General features: G+C 40.8%; 1 protein-coding gene across 4 annotated transcripts in view; it reads right to left on the minus strand.

Annotated features, from left to right (window-relative positions):
• Positions 1 to 19,833, minus strand: part of sbno2b (strawberry notch homolog 2b) — a 72,570-nt gene that overhangs the window by 10,494 nt on the left and 42,243 nt on the right. For 3 of the 4 annotated variants that reach the window (XM_061684437.1, XM_061684435.1, XM_061684439.1), the window contains 18 exons: positions 15,887 to 16,069; positions 14,960 to 15,046; positions 13,525 to 13,630; positions 13,284 to 13,444; positions 13,055 to 13,188; positions 11,393 to 11,483; positions 11,145 to 11,288; positions 10,910 to 11,027; positions 9,502 to 9,607; positions 8,585 to 8,738; positions 8,332 to 8,508; positions 7,685 to 7,782; positions 7,397 to 7,479; positions 6,504 to 6,689; positions 6,306 to 6,427; positions 6,090 to 6,221; positions 5,479 to 5,614; positions 956 to 1,068 (listed from right to left, as the gene is read on the minus strand). In XM_061684437.1, the coding sequence (XP_061540421.1) occupies positions 956 to 1,068; positions 5,479 to 5,614; positions 6,090 to 6,221; positions 6,306 to 6,427; positions 6,504 to 6,689; positions 7,397 to 7,479; positions 7,685 to 7,782; positions 8,332 to 8,508; positions 8,585 to 8,738; positions 9,502 to 9,607; positions 10,910 to 11,027; positions 11,145 to 11,288; positions 11,393 to 11,483; positions 13,055 to 13,188; positions 13,284 to 13,444; positions 13,525 to 13,630; positions 14,960 to 15,046; positions 15,887 to 16,069 (2,331 nt within the window). The remainder of the gene's footprint in view (positions 1 to 955; positions 1,069 to 5,478; positions 5,615 to 6,089; positions 6,222 to 6,305; positions 6,428 to 6,503; positions 6,690 to 7,396; positions 7,480 to 7,684; positions 7,783 to 8,331; positions 8,509 to 8,584; positions 8,739 to 9,501; positions 9,608 to 10,909; positions 11,028 to 11,144; positions 11,289 to 11,392; positions 11,484 to 13,054; positions 13,189 to 13,283; positions 13,445 to 13,524; positions 13,631 to 14,959; positions 15,047 to 15,886; positions 16,070 to 19,833) is intronic. The other variant, XM_061684438.1, reaches the window with a different exon arrangement.

Raw genomic sequence — 19,833 nt, forward strand, 5'->3', positions numbered from 1 at the left:
GACCCTACGATGTGACTAGTGCGCACACAAATATCACGATGACGATGCTCAAACAAAATATAGTGCAGCTCTAGGAGACACGTCTTTTTACATCATTGATCACATTGACAGGGTATATCTAATGTTTTGGGTCCGGCGACCCCTCAAAGGGGAGATATTTTTCAAAGGACCCCCTCTTAATCCTAGCACAAAACACACACAATGCCCTGTGTAACCCTAAATGCCATAGGAATACTTTTTGGAATGTCTCAACCAAAAAACTTAAAGACCTGTTTAACACATGAGAAATAAACCAAACTAAAGTTTAATTAAATAAAATATTTATCCATCATTGCTAACTAGAAATTCTGCATACTTTCAGGGATGTCAGGTAAGTGATACGTCACAATCATATCAGAGCTTTTAATTGGCCAAAAGATTAAAAGGTGGGAGCAGTAATTGGTTTGGTATGTTTGTTTTGGTCCCCATATGGAGGTATGCGTTTTTTTTTTTGTAAATTATACGATATAATTTATTGCGAAATATTTTGTGGACACCCAAGCTACGGTTCTTGGCTCCCCGAACGTTCGGGGATCCAAGTTTGGGAACCACTGTTTTAATGTGTTTGTTTACACGTCGCATTGGCACATATCCAATTAAAATCAGAAGTTTATCCATACTTATAGGACACCTGATTCTTATCAGTGAATATCCAATTCCAAGATGCATAGCCAAATTGTTCCGCAAGGGAGCAAAAAATTGCAATTGTGACTTGTTATGTCAATTCAGCCACAAGCAGGGAACAGAAAGCAGAGGTGAGGAGTGTGAAGACACAAACAACAATCGCAAACCTCTCTTACGCAATGAGACAACACGCATGAAACATAGAATTTTCCCATGACGCAACTGAATTTCAATCAAGAACAAACATGCACCCGCACCCGCACCCACACACACACAAAGCCCAGATATTTACCAGGCTCTCCAATCTCTTTGCCACGATCGAGGCGAAACGTCTCTCACCGGCTAGCTCCGAAATGAGGAATATGTACTCTGGAGCCGTCACTTGATTTGATCGATGGGTACGGCCTGAAAAACAAAAATACAAAAATGTGTAACTATTTAAATGTAATTAACAGCAGCACTATTTCCAGTAAAAATAAAAAATAAAATTAAAAAAAAATTAAAAAATTAAAAAATCCTTCGCACCGCCAGCTGCAGCACTTTCGGTTTCAGGAAGTGTCAAGACACAGCAGATGAACGCCATGATGGACAAAACCACATAGCGAGATGAAGGTAATGACACGATAGGATCTGCATCATCAGATCACAACACATTAGAGCAGGGATAGGGAAACCATTGGAAATCCTCTAACAGCCATCCATGTATTTGTGCTGGAGCTGGGGCCTATCGCAGTTGACTTTGGGCGTGTGGCGGGACATTCCCTGGACTGGTTGCCAGCCTTTGCAGGGCAAATATAGGCAAAAAACATGGAGACTCACATTCACACTTAAGGACAATTTAGAGTCTTCTTCTTTAATGACCTAACTAATGCATGTTTTTGCAAATTTGGCAGCTTGCCACTATACTGGCATACGTCCCTCCCCAATGGCCATTCTCCATTTATTATTATTATTGTGTTTTTTTTTTATGATTTAAAGGGCTAAGTTTGCCATTAATGAAAAAAAAACAGATTTTGTCATATTTGTTGAAAATGTTAGTATAAACTTGACAGTAGCACATTACTAAAATTAGTAAAATAACGAAATCATGCCTCTCTGCCCCCATCTTGTACCGCTAATTAATTTTTAAGAAACCACCATGCCTGAGGAAAAACAAACAATCAACCAAACAACCACCCCGCAGTCTCGTGCTGACTTCTTTTCTTGGGCTTCAGTAGCTTAGCTGAAACTATCATGGAAAAACCACCACTGGTTAGCAGCAAACATTGAAAAGAAGGACTTTGACATGTGTCAAGACAAAACAAGGCTAGACATAGGAGCTCCCCTTCAGAGGTGGAGGGGCCTCAGGCAGCTGAGAGGATTCAGAACAGACCCAGGCTACATTCAAATCCTGCTAAAGCTGCAAACCTCACTTTAACTTATTAGCATTTGTGGGCCTTCGGTAGCAGTTTGTCTGAGGTAGTGATGTCACGGTACCAGAATTCTGACTTCGATACTATACCTTCAAAAAGTTCAAAACTTTACAATAAACTTGAAAAATGATGTAATTAGCCCATTAAATTAGTCATTTTTAAACAATAATTAGATCAATGGCTGCATTATCCTGTAATATGATGAATGCTTTTTATTTTATTTTAAGAATGTGTTTGTATATACAATATATGTATGATATATACAGTCATGAGAAAAAATATGACACCACCCTTCTTTCTTCAATACCTTGTTCACTATACCTGGTACCACTAAAGGCATTTTACCTAAAGAAGCTTAATTGTATTTCTTAAACAGGGCGGCTGTGGCTCAGTTGGTAGAGCGGGACGTCCAGTGACCGAAGGGTCGACAGTTCGACTTCTGGCTCCCACTGTCCGCATGTCGAAGTGTCTTTGGGCAAGACACCAAACCCTAATTGCTCCCACTGTGCCTGGCAGCACCTTGCATGGCAGCAGCCGCTCATCTGTATATGAATGTGCGTTTGAATGGGTGAATGTGAGGCTTTGTAAAGCACTTTGGGCCCTGTGATGGTGTAGATAAAGCGTGACGTAAGTGCAGTCCATTTACCATTTAAATATAATTTTGGTTATTACCAAGAAAACCAGGGAAAATGGCTAGCGCTAGATATCAGCTCGATATTAAACTCTAATGAGCTATTTTGTTTGTCATCATTATATTTCAAACAAAGCTACATTTAGTTGCACCTAACAGCCAAAATTAAGAAACAAGGGGTCTATTTTTTCCATGACTATATTAACTATTTCTATACAGTGTTCCCTCGTTTTTCCCAGTTAATGGGGACCAGAAACCCCGAAGGGTGGAAAACCGCTAAGTACGATTGCCCCCCCCAAGGAATTTTCGTGGATGTGTATGTGGCTACTAGAATGTTTAAAATATGTAAACAGTATTTAGACTTTACATATTTGAGACAAAGATTACAACAGTACACGTATTTACTTAAATCTTTAATTATAAAACATTATACAGTAATTTACATTTATTATACAGTAATTAACATTCATCAGCATCGTTGTCAGCAGAGGAAGCCTCAGCATAGAGGCACGCTCCTGAGGCCGTATCTCTTTTGAAATTTTTCGAACCAGCCTTTGCTGGCTGAAAAGCCTCGTCCTCGAGGAGGCGAATCACTCCTGGCAGCGCGAGTACTGGCTTTGTCAGCACCTTCTTCAGCCTCTTCATTGTTGTCATCGGGCAAGATTTGGTCGTAGAGAGCTTTGGCCTTTGTCCTGATAATATTAGTGTCCAAACTCACTATCTTTTCCCTGCAATCAGCAATCCACAATGACAATGCAGCTTCCATTTTCACAAATCTCTTATTGCACGGAGTTACCACACGTTTCGCTTCCTTATTGAAGGTTATTGACGCAGTTTTGTAGATGTTTTCTTCCTCTTTCTTTATGTATCGCACTGTAGATTCATTTACGCCATAATGGCGGGCCACAGATGCATAACTTCTGCTCTCTTTGATCAAATCTAAAAGTTTCACTTTTTCGCCGATGGTCATCATCGTCTTCTTCCTCTTGGGCGCCCTGCTTTCGCAGGGGCACAGTGCTTCGGCATCATTGTAAGGGCTTGCTTAACTAATAAAAAAAATTATCGCTTAAACAAAAAAAGTTATCGCGAACACAACAGTGTGGACGAGACTGGCGAGACACAACAAGGGAAGATGCTGGGTGAGGCTGCGATGATGCGCAGCCAATCGGCTCACGGGATAAATCCACTCGTGCTCTCATTGGTCAATGTCGTGCCGGGAACCAATCAAGCACCTTGTATGAGTGCCCGTACAGTACAGGCATGTACAAAGCCTCTGTGTAACTCAGAGGCTGTTGGCATGCAGGGAAACCTTCTCTTGCGCGCATCAACATGAAACAACGCGTCAGTCCGCAATATGGCTGCCGATATGGCTGTTTTTGTTTTTTTTAATGAATATTTTGGAAAAACCCGCGACGCACTGAAGCCGCAAAACGTGAAGCGCGAAGTGGCAAGGGAACACTGTATTTATACATACCTACTCATACTTAATACTGTGCATTTCAAGCTTTTATTCAAGCTTTTAGTGGCGTTTCTTGTATTTTCTTGTGGTGTTTCTTGTATTTAACTGCATTTGATTTCTTGCATTGTAAACAGTACATTGTGCACCCTCAGTGCAGTGCTGTTATTCATTGCGTACGGAGCCACTCAAAAAGTGGACCTTTTTGCTCCACTTGGATACTAAGTGGTTTTCCTTTTGCATTCGGTGGATTTTTATTCTTCTCGAAATCCCCAATTTCCAAAGTGGTCTCCGACGACGAGTGTAACCTGTATCCAGATTGGAAGGCTCCAAGCTGGGCTTCCATACGGTGCGCACCCGTGCTAAGTCGTCTCATGCCGTCTATGCTATCAAGCTCTTGCTGGTAATTCCGTCTCTTGTGTGCATGGAAGGCAGTTACCCTAAAAGCACAGGAGAATCCTCTGCATACAGTATAACACTGGCTTTGCTCACATAGGCTCGTGAGCTGCGGACTCAGAGGTTATCTCCTGGTGGCTAACGCTAATGCATGTTAACGTGTCTCCAGGAGCTAGTCAGCAGATTGAAGCCATTTCATTCTCCCGCTCCCACATAGTTGCATGCACACAACTTGTCGGAAGACAAGCAGTCATTGGCAGACTGTCAGCTTTTGGATACTGGCCTTTAAGACACCGTATGAATTCAGCGCTGTCGCTTAAGTTATTATTTTTTTTAAACTACCGGTACAAAAAACAAAACAAAACCTTGTACCGTGCTATTTTTGACGTTAAAATACCTCGGTACAGTACTGGTATCGGTACTTGATGCAACACTAGTCTGAGTTTTTTTGTTTTTGTTTTTAGAACAGCATGGTCCCAAAAGCCAAATGGTGCCCATCCCTGTAGAAAACTATGATTATCTGGTTCAATGAGGTTTTCAATTAAATGCTCATCACACACACACACACACACACACACACACACACACACACACACACACACACACACACACACACAGACGGACAGCAAGTGCTGCAAATGGAAATAATTAATTGAGCTGTTAGCACAAGAATGTCTGCAAACAAGAAAACCATTAGAGACTACAACATAAAATGATGCACAATGAACAGAGCAGGCATATCTTCTGTCTAATTGAAAACAAATTAGTGTCCATAATAGACAGTCAAATGAAAAATGAACAGTTCCACAGCGTGAGATAAACGAAAGCATTTATCCGGCATCGTTTCAACTAACAAAAACACACCCGGCCCGTGCAGAAGAGTCTAATTGTCCCTACAATGGAACTAAACTTGGACTCACCAAACTGCTGAATGGCCCGGTCTGCGCTCCAAGGTAGCTCCAATGTCATGTGGACGCGACGCCGCTGGTTTTTCACGCGTTTGTCCGCCTGGAGGGAAATTCCAGAGCTGGCTGCTTCGGAGATGATGGCCACCAGCTAGGGGGGAGTTCGAGGGAGATTCACAGAAATTTCACACAACAATGGAGACGCACACGGTAAATAGGAAGAGCACATCAACTAGAAATAGTGGCAATAGTTATTGCCACTATTCGCCTGTACACTATGCCACTATTCGCTTCGCCTGTAGATGCGCACTTGCGGTGAATGGTGTCCAAATCAAGTCATCTGTAAGCAATTCCCTTTTAAGTGTAATGTTAACCATGTGTGATATTTATGGTTTAAAATATCAATACGGGATATTACAAAACATTTTAGAGGGGCGTCAATTACTCGAGGGTTTTCGCTATCCTCGGCAGGGTTCGGTCCCTATTACTGTAATTCAATAATATGCCTCTCCCGCAGCGGCAGTGTAATAAATGTGCCCTGGGTACTATTTGCGGCACTACCGTATTGACCATAAAAGCAGTTTAACAAATTCCAATTTCCAACATTAAGCTAAAATGATACTGACCTTCTCTCCACTCATGAAGCGGTCTTTCTCCTTGATGTTGATGTGGTCGATCGTGAGCCCCTGCTCAGCGCGTGACTCGTAACGGACGCTACCGTCAAGACGCCGCACCACACGACCCTTACGCCCGGTCATCTGTTTGGGAACGACAAAAAATAAAAATAAAAATGTTAACGGCGCTATTTTACATTCTGTTTGTTGCATGTTTCAGACTCACACCTCAGAGACTTTATCAGGGCCGCCGAACTTATCGATAAGCTCGTCCAAAGTGTTGAGAGGTAGTTCTTTTCCCAGCTGTGATATCTTGTTGAGAAGACCCTGCTTCATCTCCTCTATCCTGACTGGAAATCCACAAGGGAGGATGTCAGACAGTGCTGGTTGTCATTTCACCATGAGTGCAACAACAATAACATCCACCAGTGTGGCAGCTCGTGTGGTTGACAAAGATGACATCATCGTTGTCCAACAGCGAGTCTGGTGAGGAGTTAGAATCGGTGTCCATGCCGTCAGAGTCAGTGCTGCTGTCGTCGCTGTTGATGCTGATGACACCGCCGCTGTCCACCGTGTGCTTGGGTACCTTGGGATGGCGCCCTCGAGGCTTACCTGAAGATTACACCAGTGGGATATTAGAACAGGGCAACACTTTTAAGTAAGAGGATGTCCAGAGCTAAACGGATACAGTGGAACTTTCAAAGCTAAACAAAAATCTCCCCAGCAACAAAATTACCCATAGGAAAATCATGTAAATTAATTTGTTCCAGATTCAAACGGTTGCCTTCATAAATAATGTATTAAAGCTTCAGACAATGTATTATTTTACATTTTAACGTTCTCAACTGTCCTACAAGTGTAAAAAAAAAGGTTTACTACTGTATAATAAAATTAAAATAATGCTTTAAAGATGCCTGACAGACGTAATAGAGAGAGAATAGGAAGGTGTTTGCAGAGTAATACTGTCACCTAGTGGTGCATTATATGAACTGAAAGAATTAGTACTTTTAAGTGTATTTATGTTAGAATATGCTTGCTAGATTAATTTCTGCATTTAATTGTTATTTAATCAGTTATGCAACGATCCCCCAGTTACCACACTCCTGGGATGAGGGAAAACCTGCGATACTGTATATAGAGACCATATAAATAACATTTTATATATGAAAACTTCCACACACTTTAAACATACACTTATTATACTCACACTTAAATTGTAAACATTGTAAATGTACATGAACACACACAAAAAATGTGCAAACATAAAATGAATTGATAACATGCAATAATGGAGTAGAAAATAAAAAACATGCGCTTACGCTTTCTCTTATTCCCGGGTGCCTTCTCTCGCCGCTGCTTCTCAGAGGGAAAATGTTTGGTAACGAGGGACTGGAACACTCCCCTGAAGGGGAGATAGCGAAGCTATTAGGGGCCGCACAAAGCAGCTCAAAATACATTCCTCATTTGTCAGTTGCTGGCAGGCAGATGAACAGGTGTGTTTTAATATCCTAAATTTGGACACATTTTTCCCAAGGGGTTGAGAAATTGGTGACACCCACACACATACAAAAAGATGTTTAAAAACCAAAGCGTATGGGCTTGCTCACTCTGCGGCAGAGACGAATCTGTCAAGATGACCGTCATTCTCGTCTAGAACTTCTCTGGTGCGCGACTCCCCAGTAGACTGCAGGCCAATGACGATGCACTGTGTCAGGGAACAAAAAACTGACAAATTACCCAAAGTTTAAAACATCCATTTTGTGTAGTATTAGTTTAACTAATAACGATTAGTTATTAGTTGTTTAGTTAGCTCAATAAATGTTGGGAAATATAGTACTATATATTATATGCAGTGAATAAAACATTTTTTGAGCAATTAAATGAATTTGGATAATTTTCCATGACACACCTGATGATCTCTCACGGCACACTAATGTGCCACGATATACTGTTTGAGAGTCATTGGTAGAAAACCGTGCTCCCCAGTATTATTATTACGTTTATTTAAAAAAAGGACAGAATTGTGTAATGACATTTTTTTCTCATGGGTGCAACTTGTCAGTGCTGTCAAGTGTAAACTATCTTTTTGCCAGGGGAAAAAACTTTGCTTATTACACAAAAAGAAGAAAAATTGAGAAATGATTTTTTTTTTTTAAATATATGCGCAATTTTCTCCTGTCTGAATCGCCATCTGGTCATTTCCACATTGCGTGCAAACTTGATGACTCAGCGTTCCACAGTGATTTGTGCTGACCTTTCCTGCCTCCAGCTCTTTCTTGGCCAACTCCACTAGGCAGCGGACCTTGGCAGCAATACAGAGGTATTTGAAAAAGCGCTGGTGAGATGACCAGAACTGGCCCCACAGTGACTTCCTGCTGACCAGGCCCAGGTCGTCGGCGGCGCGCATGAAGACCTGCAGTGCCTCTGCCCACTGAAGGAAGAAATGTTAAGTCAAAACGGGAAGTGCGCTCATTGACGTGACGATAACGTGATGTTGTGACGTTCACCAGTTTGGCGGCTTTATTGTAGACCAGCTTGAAGTCGCTGTCCAGTCCGATCTCTTCAATGCGGAAAGACACCCCTGAGAAGCTCAGCTGCCTGGCGATGTACATCCCGCTCACTTTCATATCCATAGCAACAATTTCCATGGCGCCCACACCTCTGTGTATAAAAGGCATACAGGTATATAGGTGCATCTCAATACATTAGAACATTGTGTAAAACTGAAGTTATTCCAGTAGTACTATTCAAAAGGAAAACTGGTATTATATATATATTCACTGCACAGAGTGAAATATTTTACGCTTTTCTTTTATAACGAACAAAAACACAAAATTCAACAGAAAGAAGTTTGAACATGAGAAACAATCAATCTGCTTTTGAATGTAGAAAATAGATAGGACTTGGCCTTGTGAAAAGTATCTTTGCATGTGTTTAATTAATCTTTTTCTATAATCCTTTATGTGAGTTTATTTTGGATTAAACTACTGAAATAAACTTTTGTATGATACTCTATTGAGATGCATCTGTTCTCTACATCATTCAGTGAGAAACTATCATGGCTCAAATACTATATTTCCTCAAATAGTGTCTCAATTAATCCCCGGGTGCAAAGAGATGCCTTCTTTTTCACCATCAGGAAAAAAGACGGGTCATGAGTGTAATCATCTCAGTTCATAGATGCTATTGTTCACACATGGCCATGAACTAGTTAACAACTACTGTATTTGAACTTTGTTACTAAACAAAACAGAGGCAGCTAAGGAGGCAGCAGTGTATCTAACCCCCGCCCTAACACATGCATTTTTACACAAAAAAAAAACACCTCTCCTTGGCCACAACATGAGGAAATATGTGGTATCTTAAAAGAACAGGAATCCGTCATGATTTATGAGTCATTTGCAAAATATCAGATGCCACAAACCTCTTCTCGATGGCGTGCAGGAAGTCATCAAAGGCCCTGAAGGGCGTGCCCTCACCCCAGATACCCAGGCGGCTCATGTAGATCATGTTCTTTGGCTCTGAGGCACCTGGGTGACCAAAAAAAGTTGACTTGTGTTGAGTTGTACCAGTGAAATATTTAAAGTCAGAAAAGGAGTCACATTTTTTGAAAAAATATGTTTCGCACTGACCTGCTTTCTCGTTACGTTAGTCATAATGGAGTGTTACTATAACACTCCATTTTTTTTTTTTTTTTTTTTTTTTTTAAAGGGGCCACAGGGGTGCCCGCGATAAGTGTGCCCCTAAGAGCGTGACAAATGATTGTCACCTCTTAAGTCACGCCTTCCGTATCGGATTGTTTTTTTCCTTTAGATTGTGGTGGTTTCTTGTCTAATCAAATTAGAGGCAGAAGATGGGAACAAGGTTTTCTCCGGGTACTCTGGTTTCCTCCCACATTCCAAAAACATGCATGGTATGTTAATTAAAAAACTCTAAATTGCCCGTAGGTGTGAATGTGAGTGCGAATGGTTCTTTGTTATGTGCCCTGTGACTGGGTGGCGACCAGTTCAGGGTGTACCCTGCCTGTTGCCCAGAGTCAGCTGGGATAGGCTCCAGCACATTCATTTTACTGATCAGTTTCTAATGAAACATATATATTTATATACATAATAATATTTAGATTAAATGTACATAATATTACACACCATGCAACATAATTTCCAGCGTTGCTTATAAACTGCAACTAGGTGACAATAAACACATTTCTGTCCCATCTCCATTATCTATCTGTCACTTGTCCTGAAAAAGTGAGTAGTTTTACTTATTTAGATTAGATTATATATTTAGATTTATTATACAGTTAAAAATGTTGTTAAAAATCAGCTATTCAGTTATTAAACATTTTTATGATGCTGTTGGTTTTAGCCTGGAACAAATTAAGTGACTTTTCATTATTTGGAGTCATACATTTTCTATAGCGTTTGCCCTCTTTAGGATCATGAGTGAGCTGGAGCGCATAATGGCTGACTTTGGGTGAGAGCCAGGGTACACACCCTGGACTGGTCACCAGTCAATCACAGGGCACATATAGACAAACAAGCATTTACACCTAAGGACAATTTAGAGCCTTAGAGCCTTCAATGAACCTAATATGTTCTTGAAATGTGGTAGGAAGCTGGGGTATCCAGCGAAAACCAACGCAAGCACGGGAACAACATGCAAAGTCCACATTCAAACCACAAACATCAGAACTGTGAGGTAGACTTCCTAACCACTAGAGCACTATGCTGCCCAATGTACATCATTTCCTATTTTCAACCAGCATCACGGAACGGCTTGTGCTCTACTTTGGAGGGTTCCACTTCATTGCATTTGCGTTCCTGCTCATGTACCTGTGGCACTGGCATAGACCACTCTGGCCCGCGGCAGCTTGTTTTGCAGATCAAGCACTGCCTTGCCCATCTTTGTTGACGTGGCATTCTTGGCTTTGTGGCATTCATCAAAAATAATCTGTGAGGAGGTGCATGCAGGTCAAGGGCAAACAACACAGGGAAGAACAGGGGAGGGGGTATAGCACAGTGGAGGAGGAGGAGGAATGTGTGTGTCATCTGGAAAATGAAAGGATACAACTCCGTCAAAATCCGGTTTGCACCAGTCCAGGATCTGTTTAATCCGCGTGCGGTGCTGCCCTCCCGCCTGGCTCTCGCCAATCAGCGCAGAGTAGGTCGCAAAGAGGACTCCTTCTGAGGTAGCTGTGTCTCCATACTTAATCTGCAACACACAGTCTCATTGTCACCCACCGGGGCTGCGCTCCGTTCCATTTTATGCATGACCGCTTAGAATGAACTGCCTTCTTCATTAACACCTGGACTCACTTTGTTTAAGGCATGCACAGGAATAGTCGGTGCATCTATGTCTTTGAGATCTCGCTCTGCATCAAATTTCAGGTCATTGGATATGCTGAACCTGCGGGCAGGAACAGTAGGATTAGTCATTCACTGTATACGGCTGGACAGAACAAGTACAAGCAGATGCAAAGCAGGGCATGTTGGCCGTGTGCATTAATTTTATGTCGGCCAAACGAAGACTGGGGCTGACTGAGGGATGAGCTCACATCCTGTTGGGCTGTGCTGCATGTGAAGGCTACAATTAGGATGGCATTACACTGACTCACGGCTCATCTTTGAGATTTCACTAGAAGCAGACTGCAGCAAGAATCCACCAAAAAATAAAATGTGGGTGCTGATTTGAGATATTCCTCAAATAGTAGCCCTCCCTTTAATCCATGATATTACCACATTAGTCGTTAGGTGTGCCATCCACTTAAGACAAAACGCCTCTCCCTAAATAGATGCCATCTATGTATGACAGAGCTGTGATTCACAAGCACTGTGACTTGGCCTCAGAGAACCTCAGGTGTGCCTGGAAAATTATCCAATATTACATGTATCTTTTGGTCATTAGGCCAGTCACACAATGTGACAGCAGAACAATTAAATGCTCTTCCACTAGATGGCAAAAGGTATATAGTTAACCTACCAACGTTTTGCAATTATTTTTGTTTGGTGGTGTGCTGTGAGATTTTTCTCATTTACAATATGTGCCTTGGCTCTATGACATTTGGGAAACACTGCGATAGTGTGTGGGAAACACTCCATTCCTGGAAAAAAAATGGGCAGTAAGTCAAATTATCTCGGTGTATAGACCCTATTGTTCATACATGGACAATAAATACTTAAGTTGACCACTTGAACTTGCGAACCAAAGTACAATAAAGTACATAAGCTATCTCTCAGTTGAATATAACTTCTAAACTTACTGCATGTTGGAAACAAGTTCTGTGTGCAGAGTTAAAAGTGATATTAGGCTAGAGATAGGAATTGATAAAGGTTTAGCTATTCCAATCCCATCATCAATACTGCTTATCTAGCTCCTCCGTAACCTTTTATCGATTCTTATTGGGTGAGAGATTTTTCCCGTTTTGCTCACTTTGTCCTTGATAGTACTTCCTATCTCGTTTTAAACTCCAGTTTCACATGACATGAATTTTAACATGTAATATTTTTCTTAAAAAATTACTTGGGCCTCACACACATTTGAAGTTGGGTAGACAAATGTCCCGTAGCCCCGATTTGCGGAAATGCCATATACATGGGAGTCCTCGGTTTACGTCGGCAAAGTCTACTCTGTCAATAAGCTATGCTAATGCAGTTGTAAGGTAATTGAATCAACTATTTGTAAGAAAAACACTTCTAGGCCATAAATAAAATCAATTAAATGGAATAACAGTAAGTACACAGCATAACCACTCATACTTATGTCGCTGTACAAACTAGTTAACTGCATGGCGTTCATATTTACAATTTATATATTATACATCAACATGCGAAGCAAAAACCATCCCAGTTTCTCCTGTGGCCCCCAGGGAATTACTAATTGCTAACCTCTGTTAAACACAAATAGCCTGCCAATCTACAATCATTAATTCTCGGCAGTCCACCATTGTTAATAAACCTCATCAGGGAGTGCTTACTCACCATAGTGATTTTTTCCTTCCCTTAAGGTAGTTTTCCAGGATGATTCCCGCAACAGTACGCCCTTTACCCACGCCGGCCCCATCGCCAATCAGGAAGCCTGCTCGCTGGTTGTTCTGTAGGATGACTTCGTGTTGCTGGCCACACAAAAGACGGAGAGAGATTGGTCACTCATTGCTCCAAGTGAAAGGGAATGACTGTGGGTTGATGTCTGTGCCATGTGCATGTGTACCTGACAGGCATAGATAATGGCTTCTAGCTGCAGGGCGGACAGCAGGCCGCTGTTAATGGTAGACTCGGGTATAGACAGAGTGTATGTGATGTCCGGAGGAGGGACACTAGACAGCGTGTTGGTCTCCACCACTATGTCGGGATGGGAAATTCCGATAGTTGCTGAAGAGGAGAAAGGAAGAAATGTAGTTTGTCTCAACACAGTGTACAGCTACATTTTGCCGTCATGTCTAATGACCTACATTTGGAAGGTCTGTACTCGGCATACGTGTCGACATGGCCTAGTTCCTCTGAATCCTCTTCCTCTGCTTCCTCCTCCTCCTCCGGGGGTAACTGAGTTCTCTGAGTCTGGCGACACCAAAGACAACATTCAACAGAAGTTGCATGCCACACTACTATATATGCAGTTCTGGTTTTACCATAGGCGAAGTTGAAAAAAATAATGTTAGTAGCCAGACAGATTAGCACGCCACAATTAACAGGAGTATGACAACACAGCAATGAAAATGGGAGTTAAACAGGCTAAAAGCAGAAAGGAGAAAAACTTGCTGAAGATCAATATGTCAGCCAAGGTCTCCGTAGTTAAACCCATTTAATACACACAATTGTAAGCTAAAAGAAAAAAAAAATCACAGGGAATCCAGTATTTGTTATGTATGGTAGCGTATTAGAGACACGTTGAAAATAAAAGTACTAAAATTACACACAAAAATTTGTCATGAAGTTAGAAGAATAAAGTCAAAATATTAAGAAACTGTAATCTTAGAAGAAAAAAGTCATAATATTCAGAAAATAGTCATAATGTTGAGAGACAAAAGTAAAAGTTACAAAGATAAAGTGGCAAGGTTATGAGAATGAAGTTGTTACAAAAAAAAAAAGTCAAATATTACGGGGAATGGAGCACTCATGGTAAGGGAAAAAATACATAATATTACAAGAATGAACCTGCAAAGTTAATTTTATGAAAATAAAATTACAAGGTCGTGAGAAAAAAAAGTATAAGATGAACTAGAATAAAGTTGTAATGTTAAGAGACAAAGTCATAATAGTTATGACAATGTTAAAACTACAAAGTTGCTAGAAAGAAGTCAAAGTTGTGAAAATTTGTTACAACAAAAAAAAAAGAGATAAAGTTCAAATTTTAAGAGAAAAAAGTCATCAAGCTGCAAGAATAATGTTTTGGAAAGAAAAAAAGATGAAGAAAGTAATAACGGTATGAATAAAATTAGAATGTTTGTTATGCCTTTTTCTTGTCCAATTAAGATTTGTTTCTCATTTACTTATTTCAACCAATTATTCTGGAACTATTTGGGCTTTATTCTTACGACTTTATTATTTTTTCCTTGCAGTGTGGCCCCAGTACTGCTTTGTAGTTGTTGCTGTCGCTGTACAGTTGCAAATGATATGCAATACTTACATCATCTGTGATAATACAAAATGACAAAATAAAATAACAATGGATGACAGTCTGTTGGCCACCGACAAAAAGACTAGAATCGGCTGACATTGACGTTTGGCCGACAAATTTGTGCTCAAGTAAAACCACTTATGGTATGACCGACACTGTGTCGGACGCTTAATCGGGATGTGTGCACATTTCTGACCGCAACCACTCATGGAGGTGCACACACTGAAAGAGAGCGTTAGTTAAATGTTACATCAGATTGGTGCGGCTACCTGAAATCCTCCTAAAGGTGGCGTGCAGATTATAGCTGTTATATCATCCAAACTGGCCAAGCCCTGAAACGTGCTGGTGCCTTTAAGCTGTCAACAAAAAACATTAAATAAAGAAAGAAAAACTCAAATCAATGGGTAAAACAGACAAAAAAACAAAAACAAAAAAAAGGAGGTGTGCTTGAGGGTACCTATTATGGTGTCTACTCAGGAAAATGCTTTTTTTGTGTGTGTGCCTGACAGGTGATTGGCTACAATAAGCCACACCAAACAAGAAATGAAATGATGGCATCTCGTTGTGGATCATCTGTAGCAGTAACTCATGGAAGTTGACACACCCCCCCCCTCCTCAAAATATTCTGTATATAATAATAGTATGATAAAAATCAGTAAATCAAAATAAATATAGTGGACCCCTACTATTGGGGGGGAAAGGGACTGATCCCGCACCAGAGTAGCAAAAATCTGCGAATAATTGACACTCCTTATAATTCCCATGAAACAAAAACAGAAAAATGGAACAAAATGCAAATAAGCGAGGTGATCGGGTACCAAAAATGGGAATCAGCAAGGTATACAGTAAAAAAAAAAATAATAATAATAAGTGGGGGTTTTCACGAATAGTGGTGTATAGGTTTCCCTCAACAAATCTGTGAATATGATGAATCTACGAATGCTGAACTATGACTATGCTAGATTCCACTCTATCTAAAAATAACCCTTGGCCGTGATCTACATTAAGTAATAGAGTGGCGTGTCCTCAGGAGCATGCCATTTCAACGGTGTAAGAGCAATGTGTGGGCCTTGCTTTGTATTCGACACCTGCATACCCGACTGCAAGCATTCAATTTTGAAACAGTAGTAAGAAGAACGGTCGGTGTGGTCATCTGCTTATACTGCGTGTATGTATGTGTGTGTTAGTCTACTGACCTCCAGCTGGCTCTGTGCTGGTGTGGTGGCGGCGGTGGTACTTGTGCTGACATCCCAGAGCGTGGGCACCGTGTCCAGGTGGTCGGTGCTGATGAAGGACTGGGCGTCGGCATACTCTGACAGTGAGTCGGCCGGAGAAGAGAACAGGGAATTGGTGGAGAGGTCATCGATGCAGGACAGATCCTGTCGGTAGAGAAGAGAAGAACTTGAGTTTCACCTTGATTTACTGTTTATTGCACAGGTGGAAAAGGTATGGTCTGGGGGCAGATACACTTCATCTTTAATCTGGCCCACCGAGGATTTGCATTATAAAGAGTCCTGTGAAATAGTTTTAAATTAATTAATGTATTTATTTTTAGTTAGTTAAAATGGTTTACATTTTTTACATTTTATTTATTAAATTAATGGTTAATTTATTTATCGTATCTAATAATAAAACACACATTTGACATATTTGTAAATATGTTTAACCATTTTTATGTAATTTATTAAATAATCGGTTAATGCAATATAACTAGTTATCAATAATAAAATGAGAATGATTATTCTATTATTGAACTTTTTTTTTTTACCTAACGCTTGAACCCGACTGAAGTACAACTAGAGTAAAAAAAAAAAACTAAGCTGGTGGTAGATAAGGATGGCGGCTAGCCTCGCTAGCTTTGGCTGTTCTGGTCACTGCTGCTTTGGCTATTCTGGTCACTGCTTTGTTTTTCTTCTTCACCACTAGTCTTACTTAATCTTAATTGATATTTATTGCCAAAATATTATGTCTATAAAGCACAAACAACAACTGTGTGCTAACAAGAACTTTACTCATCACAGACAACATGACACTTGTGTCACTTTACGACACTGACGTCAGCGCTGTACAGCCGTATGTATGGATGCTACAAGTATATACAAGTATATAATATTTTACCTACAAGTTCAAGTGGAATAGAGACCGTGAAACAGAGAAACTGTATATGATGTCGCACCTGACAACAACACGCTATGTTACGGAACACAAGATGAGACCTGACTTTTTGTTACGAGAAAGATACGCAAGACTTCCACTTATTAGAACAACTACAATTAGCGTGATGGTGACTTGTATTTTCAATCAATTGTTTTTTAAATCTATGCTTGTCTGTTGAAATGTCTTCACGTGAAACTGGTCCATGGCACAAAAAAGACTGTACTGTGCTGAAAAAATATCAATGACGTCACTGATTAATAGACTTCGACTCGACTTCATCATATAATAGTCGATTACAAAAATCTTGTGTCAGTCAACTTTGCCGACGACATCTAATAATGGGAACACTTGTGTCATTTTAGCCATGGCTACCTTCCTCCAGTCGCCCCTTTAGTCATATGTCCAAGCCATTAGCATGCTGCGCACTTCAACTAGCCTCCCGCAGGCAGCCCCCTCTAGGCCCTGGGGACTTATAAAAATGGATGTGGCCAGATAGGGATTAAGTGATGGGGGACAGAGGAAAAATGTCAAATGTTACAAATGTTTGACAAACCAGACACGCGACAAAAGGAACAGCGGACGAAGGAGCAGAAAATAGTGTAGTGAAAGAAGATCCTTTAAAACTGAAAAATGCACAAAATCCTTGAAATTGCCACAAATGCATCGTGGCGAGACATACGCGAGGGTAGGGCCGCAAACACACAGTGCCTCGTGTTTCTGCATCTGCGCAACGTGACGTCCTGTTTTGTGTGCATGTGTGTCACTTCACAGCATCATTCTGTCCACATCATTAAGTCACATTTGTTGTGTAATGTGAATGACTCCATGAATAGATCGGAATTAACAAAAAAAATCAGCACTGGGAATCATGCTCTGCAGTATGAAAGTAGCGTTAAATCAGCTTCTTCCGCTCTGACATTACTTCACAAAGCGGAGAAGAGCCGCTACTCGTTTTCTGAGAAATAAGTACTTGCACTAATTTACTACACTTCGATTTTGATCTATTTTCTTTTTACCAAACATTCTATATGTAAAATAGATTGCATTCTAAGGAGAAAAGTTAATTACCCAGACATTTCCAAATAATACACTTTTCAGCTGTAATTGCAATACTTTGATACCGTGATATTTTTGCTCAAGGTTAACATACCATAAGAATCTGACAAAGGCTAGGTGTGAGTATTGTGCTGTAAACCCCTTCCTGTTGTCTCTCAAATGTGTCATCAAAGGAAGAGCAGTTTTACTTGAATTTGGTTTGAATTATGCTTTATTACAGTAGTTAACTCCTCATAATTGTACGGATATACGGTTAGGAATGTTAAAAAGTTAATTAAAACACTGCCTCCATATTTATTAAGGATCTTTGTAGTTCCACAGTATAGCTCTGGGAAATGACAATGAGAACGTGTAACAAAGCACCTTCTGAAAAGGCTAGGCTTGCAGTAATGTCCTACATTTCACTATGACATAGTCAAGATCTCCACAGTCCAAGAGGCCTAAGGGTATCATTGTGACTCTTTTTAAACAATATGCTTGACTAACTATTGCTACGCATTAGTCAACAGTTTCACGGAACATGTCTGACGGGTGAGAGAGTACAAGATGCCGATGCTATCCCTGCAAACATGACTGCATGTTGTGGGAATGGGGCCTGGCAAGTGTGGTAAACACATTGGTGTTATTTTTGTGCTCAGAAGTGAGTTGCTGACCATCATGTGGAAGCACTGCCATCGTTGTTAGCGCAAACTCTCTTTGTGTGAGTATATTCATTTCTTGGGGGCAAGATCAGGCATGAAAAACAGGCTCCCCTCAGTTGTCCTGGTCTCTGATTGGCTGCTTTAAGGGTGATGGGGGGGGCGTAGCTTCCTGATTTAAGAAGGGAAAACAACACCAACTTTCTTCCACAGCTGTGAGTCTTCACTATCCCATCTCACCCCTGGACTGGTCTGGCTGCGACAGATGTGTAAACAAGGCCACCCCCAAAAAAGGAGAACAGGACGCGTCTACTCAAACCAGTGGACAGAAGGTCTTTGTTTACCTCTGGTGCATTTACTAGTGCGAGTCTTCTGTCACCGGCAGGTAAATGGTGGCGCACAAGATACATTTTCACATTTTCTCTCACTCTAAAACAGGGAATAAGTGAGAGTAGCGTTGACTGTTGTGGACTGAGGTTAGCTGGCTGTTAACTTGGCTAATCAGTCTGCGCATTGATTGCCTGCGCATCGGTTGTGGCCATAGAATCTCGTGTATGAATGTGCTTATTAGTCATTTTGTTACCATTGGTTCAATAAAGCGATTTTTAAGAGCACCGGCGGCTGTGTCCATCTTTGACCACTTGTGGAAGCATTACAATACCTTCTAATTACTGGTGGTAGGCTACACTGTATTAAATGAGCTAATGTCTATATCTGCGGTGCTTGAATCAGCAGCATCATTAGTCAGTGTGGAAAAACTGCAAAGCTTCGAGGCAGGGATTTTGTGTTAACTTTTTTTGTAATCTAACTATTCGAGTTATTTGATTAATTGTTTCAGCCCTCGTTTAAACACAAATATACAACAAACTATGACGTGAGAACACTTCATCATTCAATCATTTGAAACTCCGATTACATTAACCTTAAAAATAAATGGTTTACAGATGATCTGCTCCAGAAAAAAGTGCATATGTACATGCAGTAAAGACTTTCCACTAACAACAAAAAGGTGAAATGATAGTTTGAGCAACAATACTGCTTCAGCGGAATGTGAGAAAACTGAGTCGGGCTCCAACTAAGCGAGACACCTCTGAGGTCAGCACCATGCTAATCGAGTTGTCAAGCAGAGTGGAACAGAGGCTGCAGTGTTACTTGACCAGCGGCAGACTTTGTACCCAGGGCTGGTTCATCTATTCCTAAAACTGGGCCCTGCCGCGTAAAGATAAGGCTTGAATTCCAACCGCTCTGATGCTAATCTGGCTCCTTCCGAAGCACACAGCCAACACATCCAT

Source organism: Phycodurus eques, chromosome 8 (genome assembly GCF_024500275.1).
Source record: "Phycodurus eques isolate BA_2022a chromosome 8, UOR_Pequ_1.1, whole genome shotgun sequence".
NCBI lineage: Eukaryota > Metazoa > Chordata > Actinopteri > Syngnathiformes > Syngnathidae > Phycodurus > Phycodurus eques.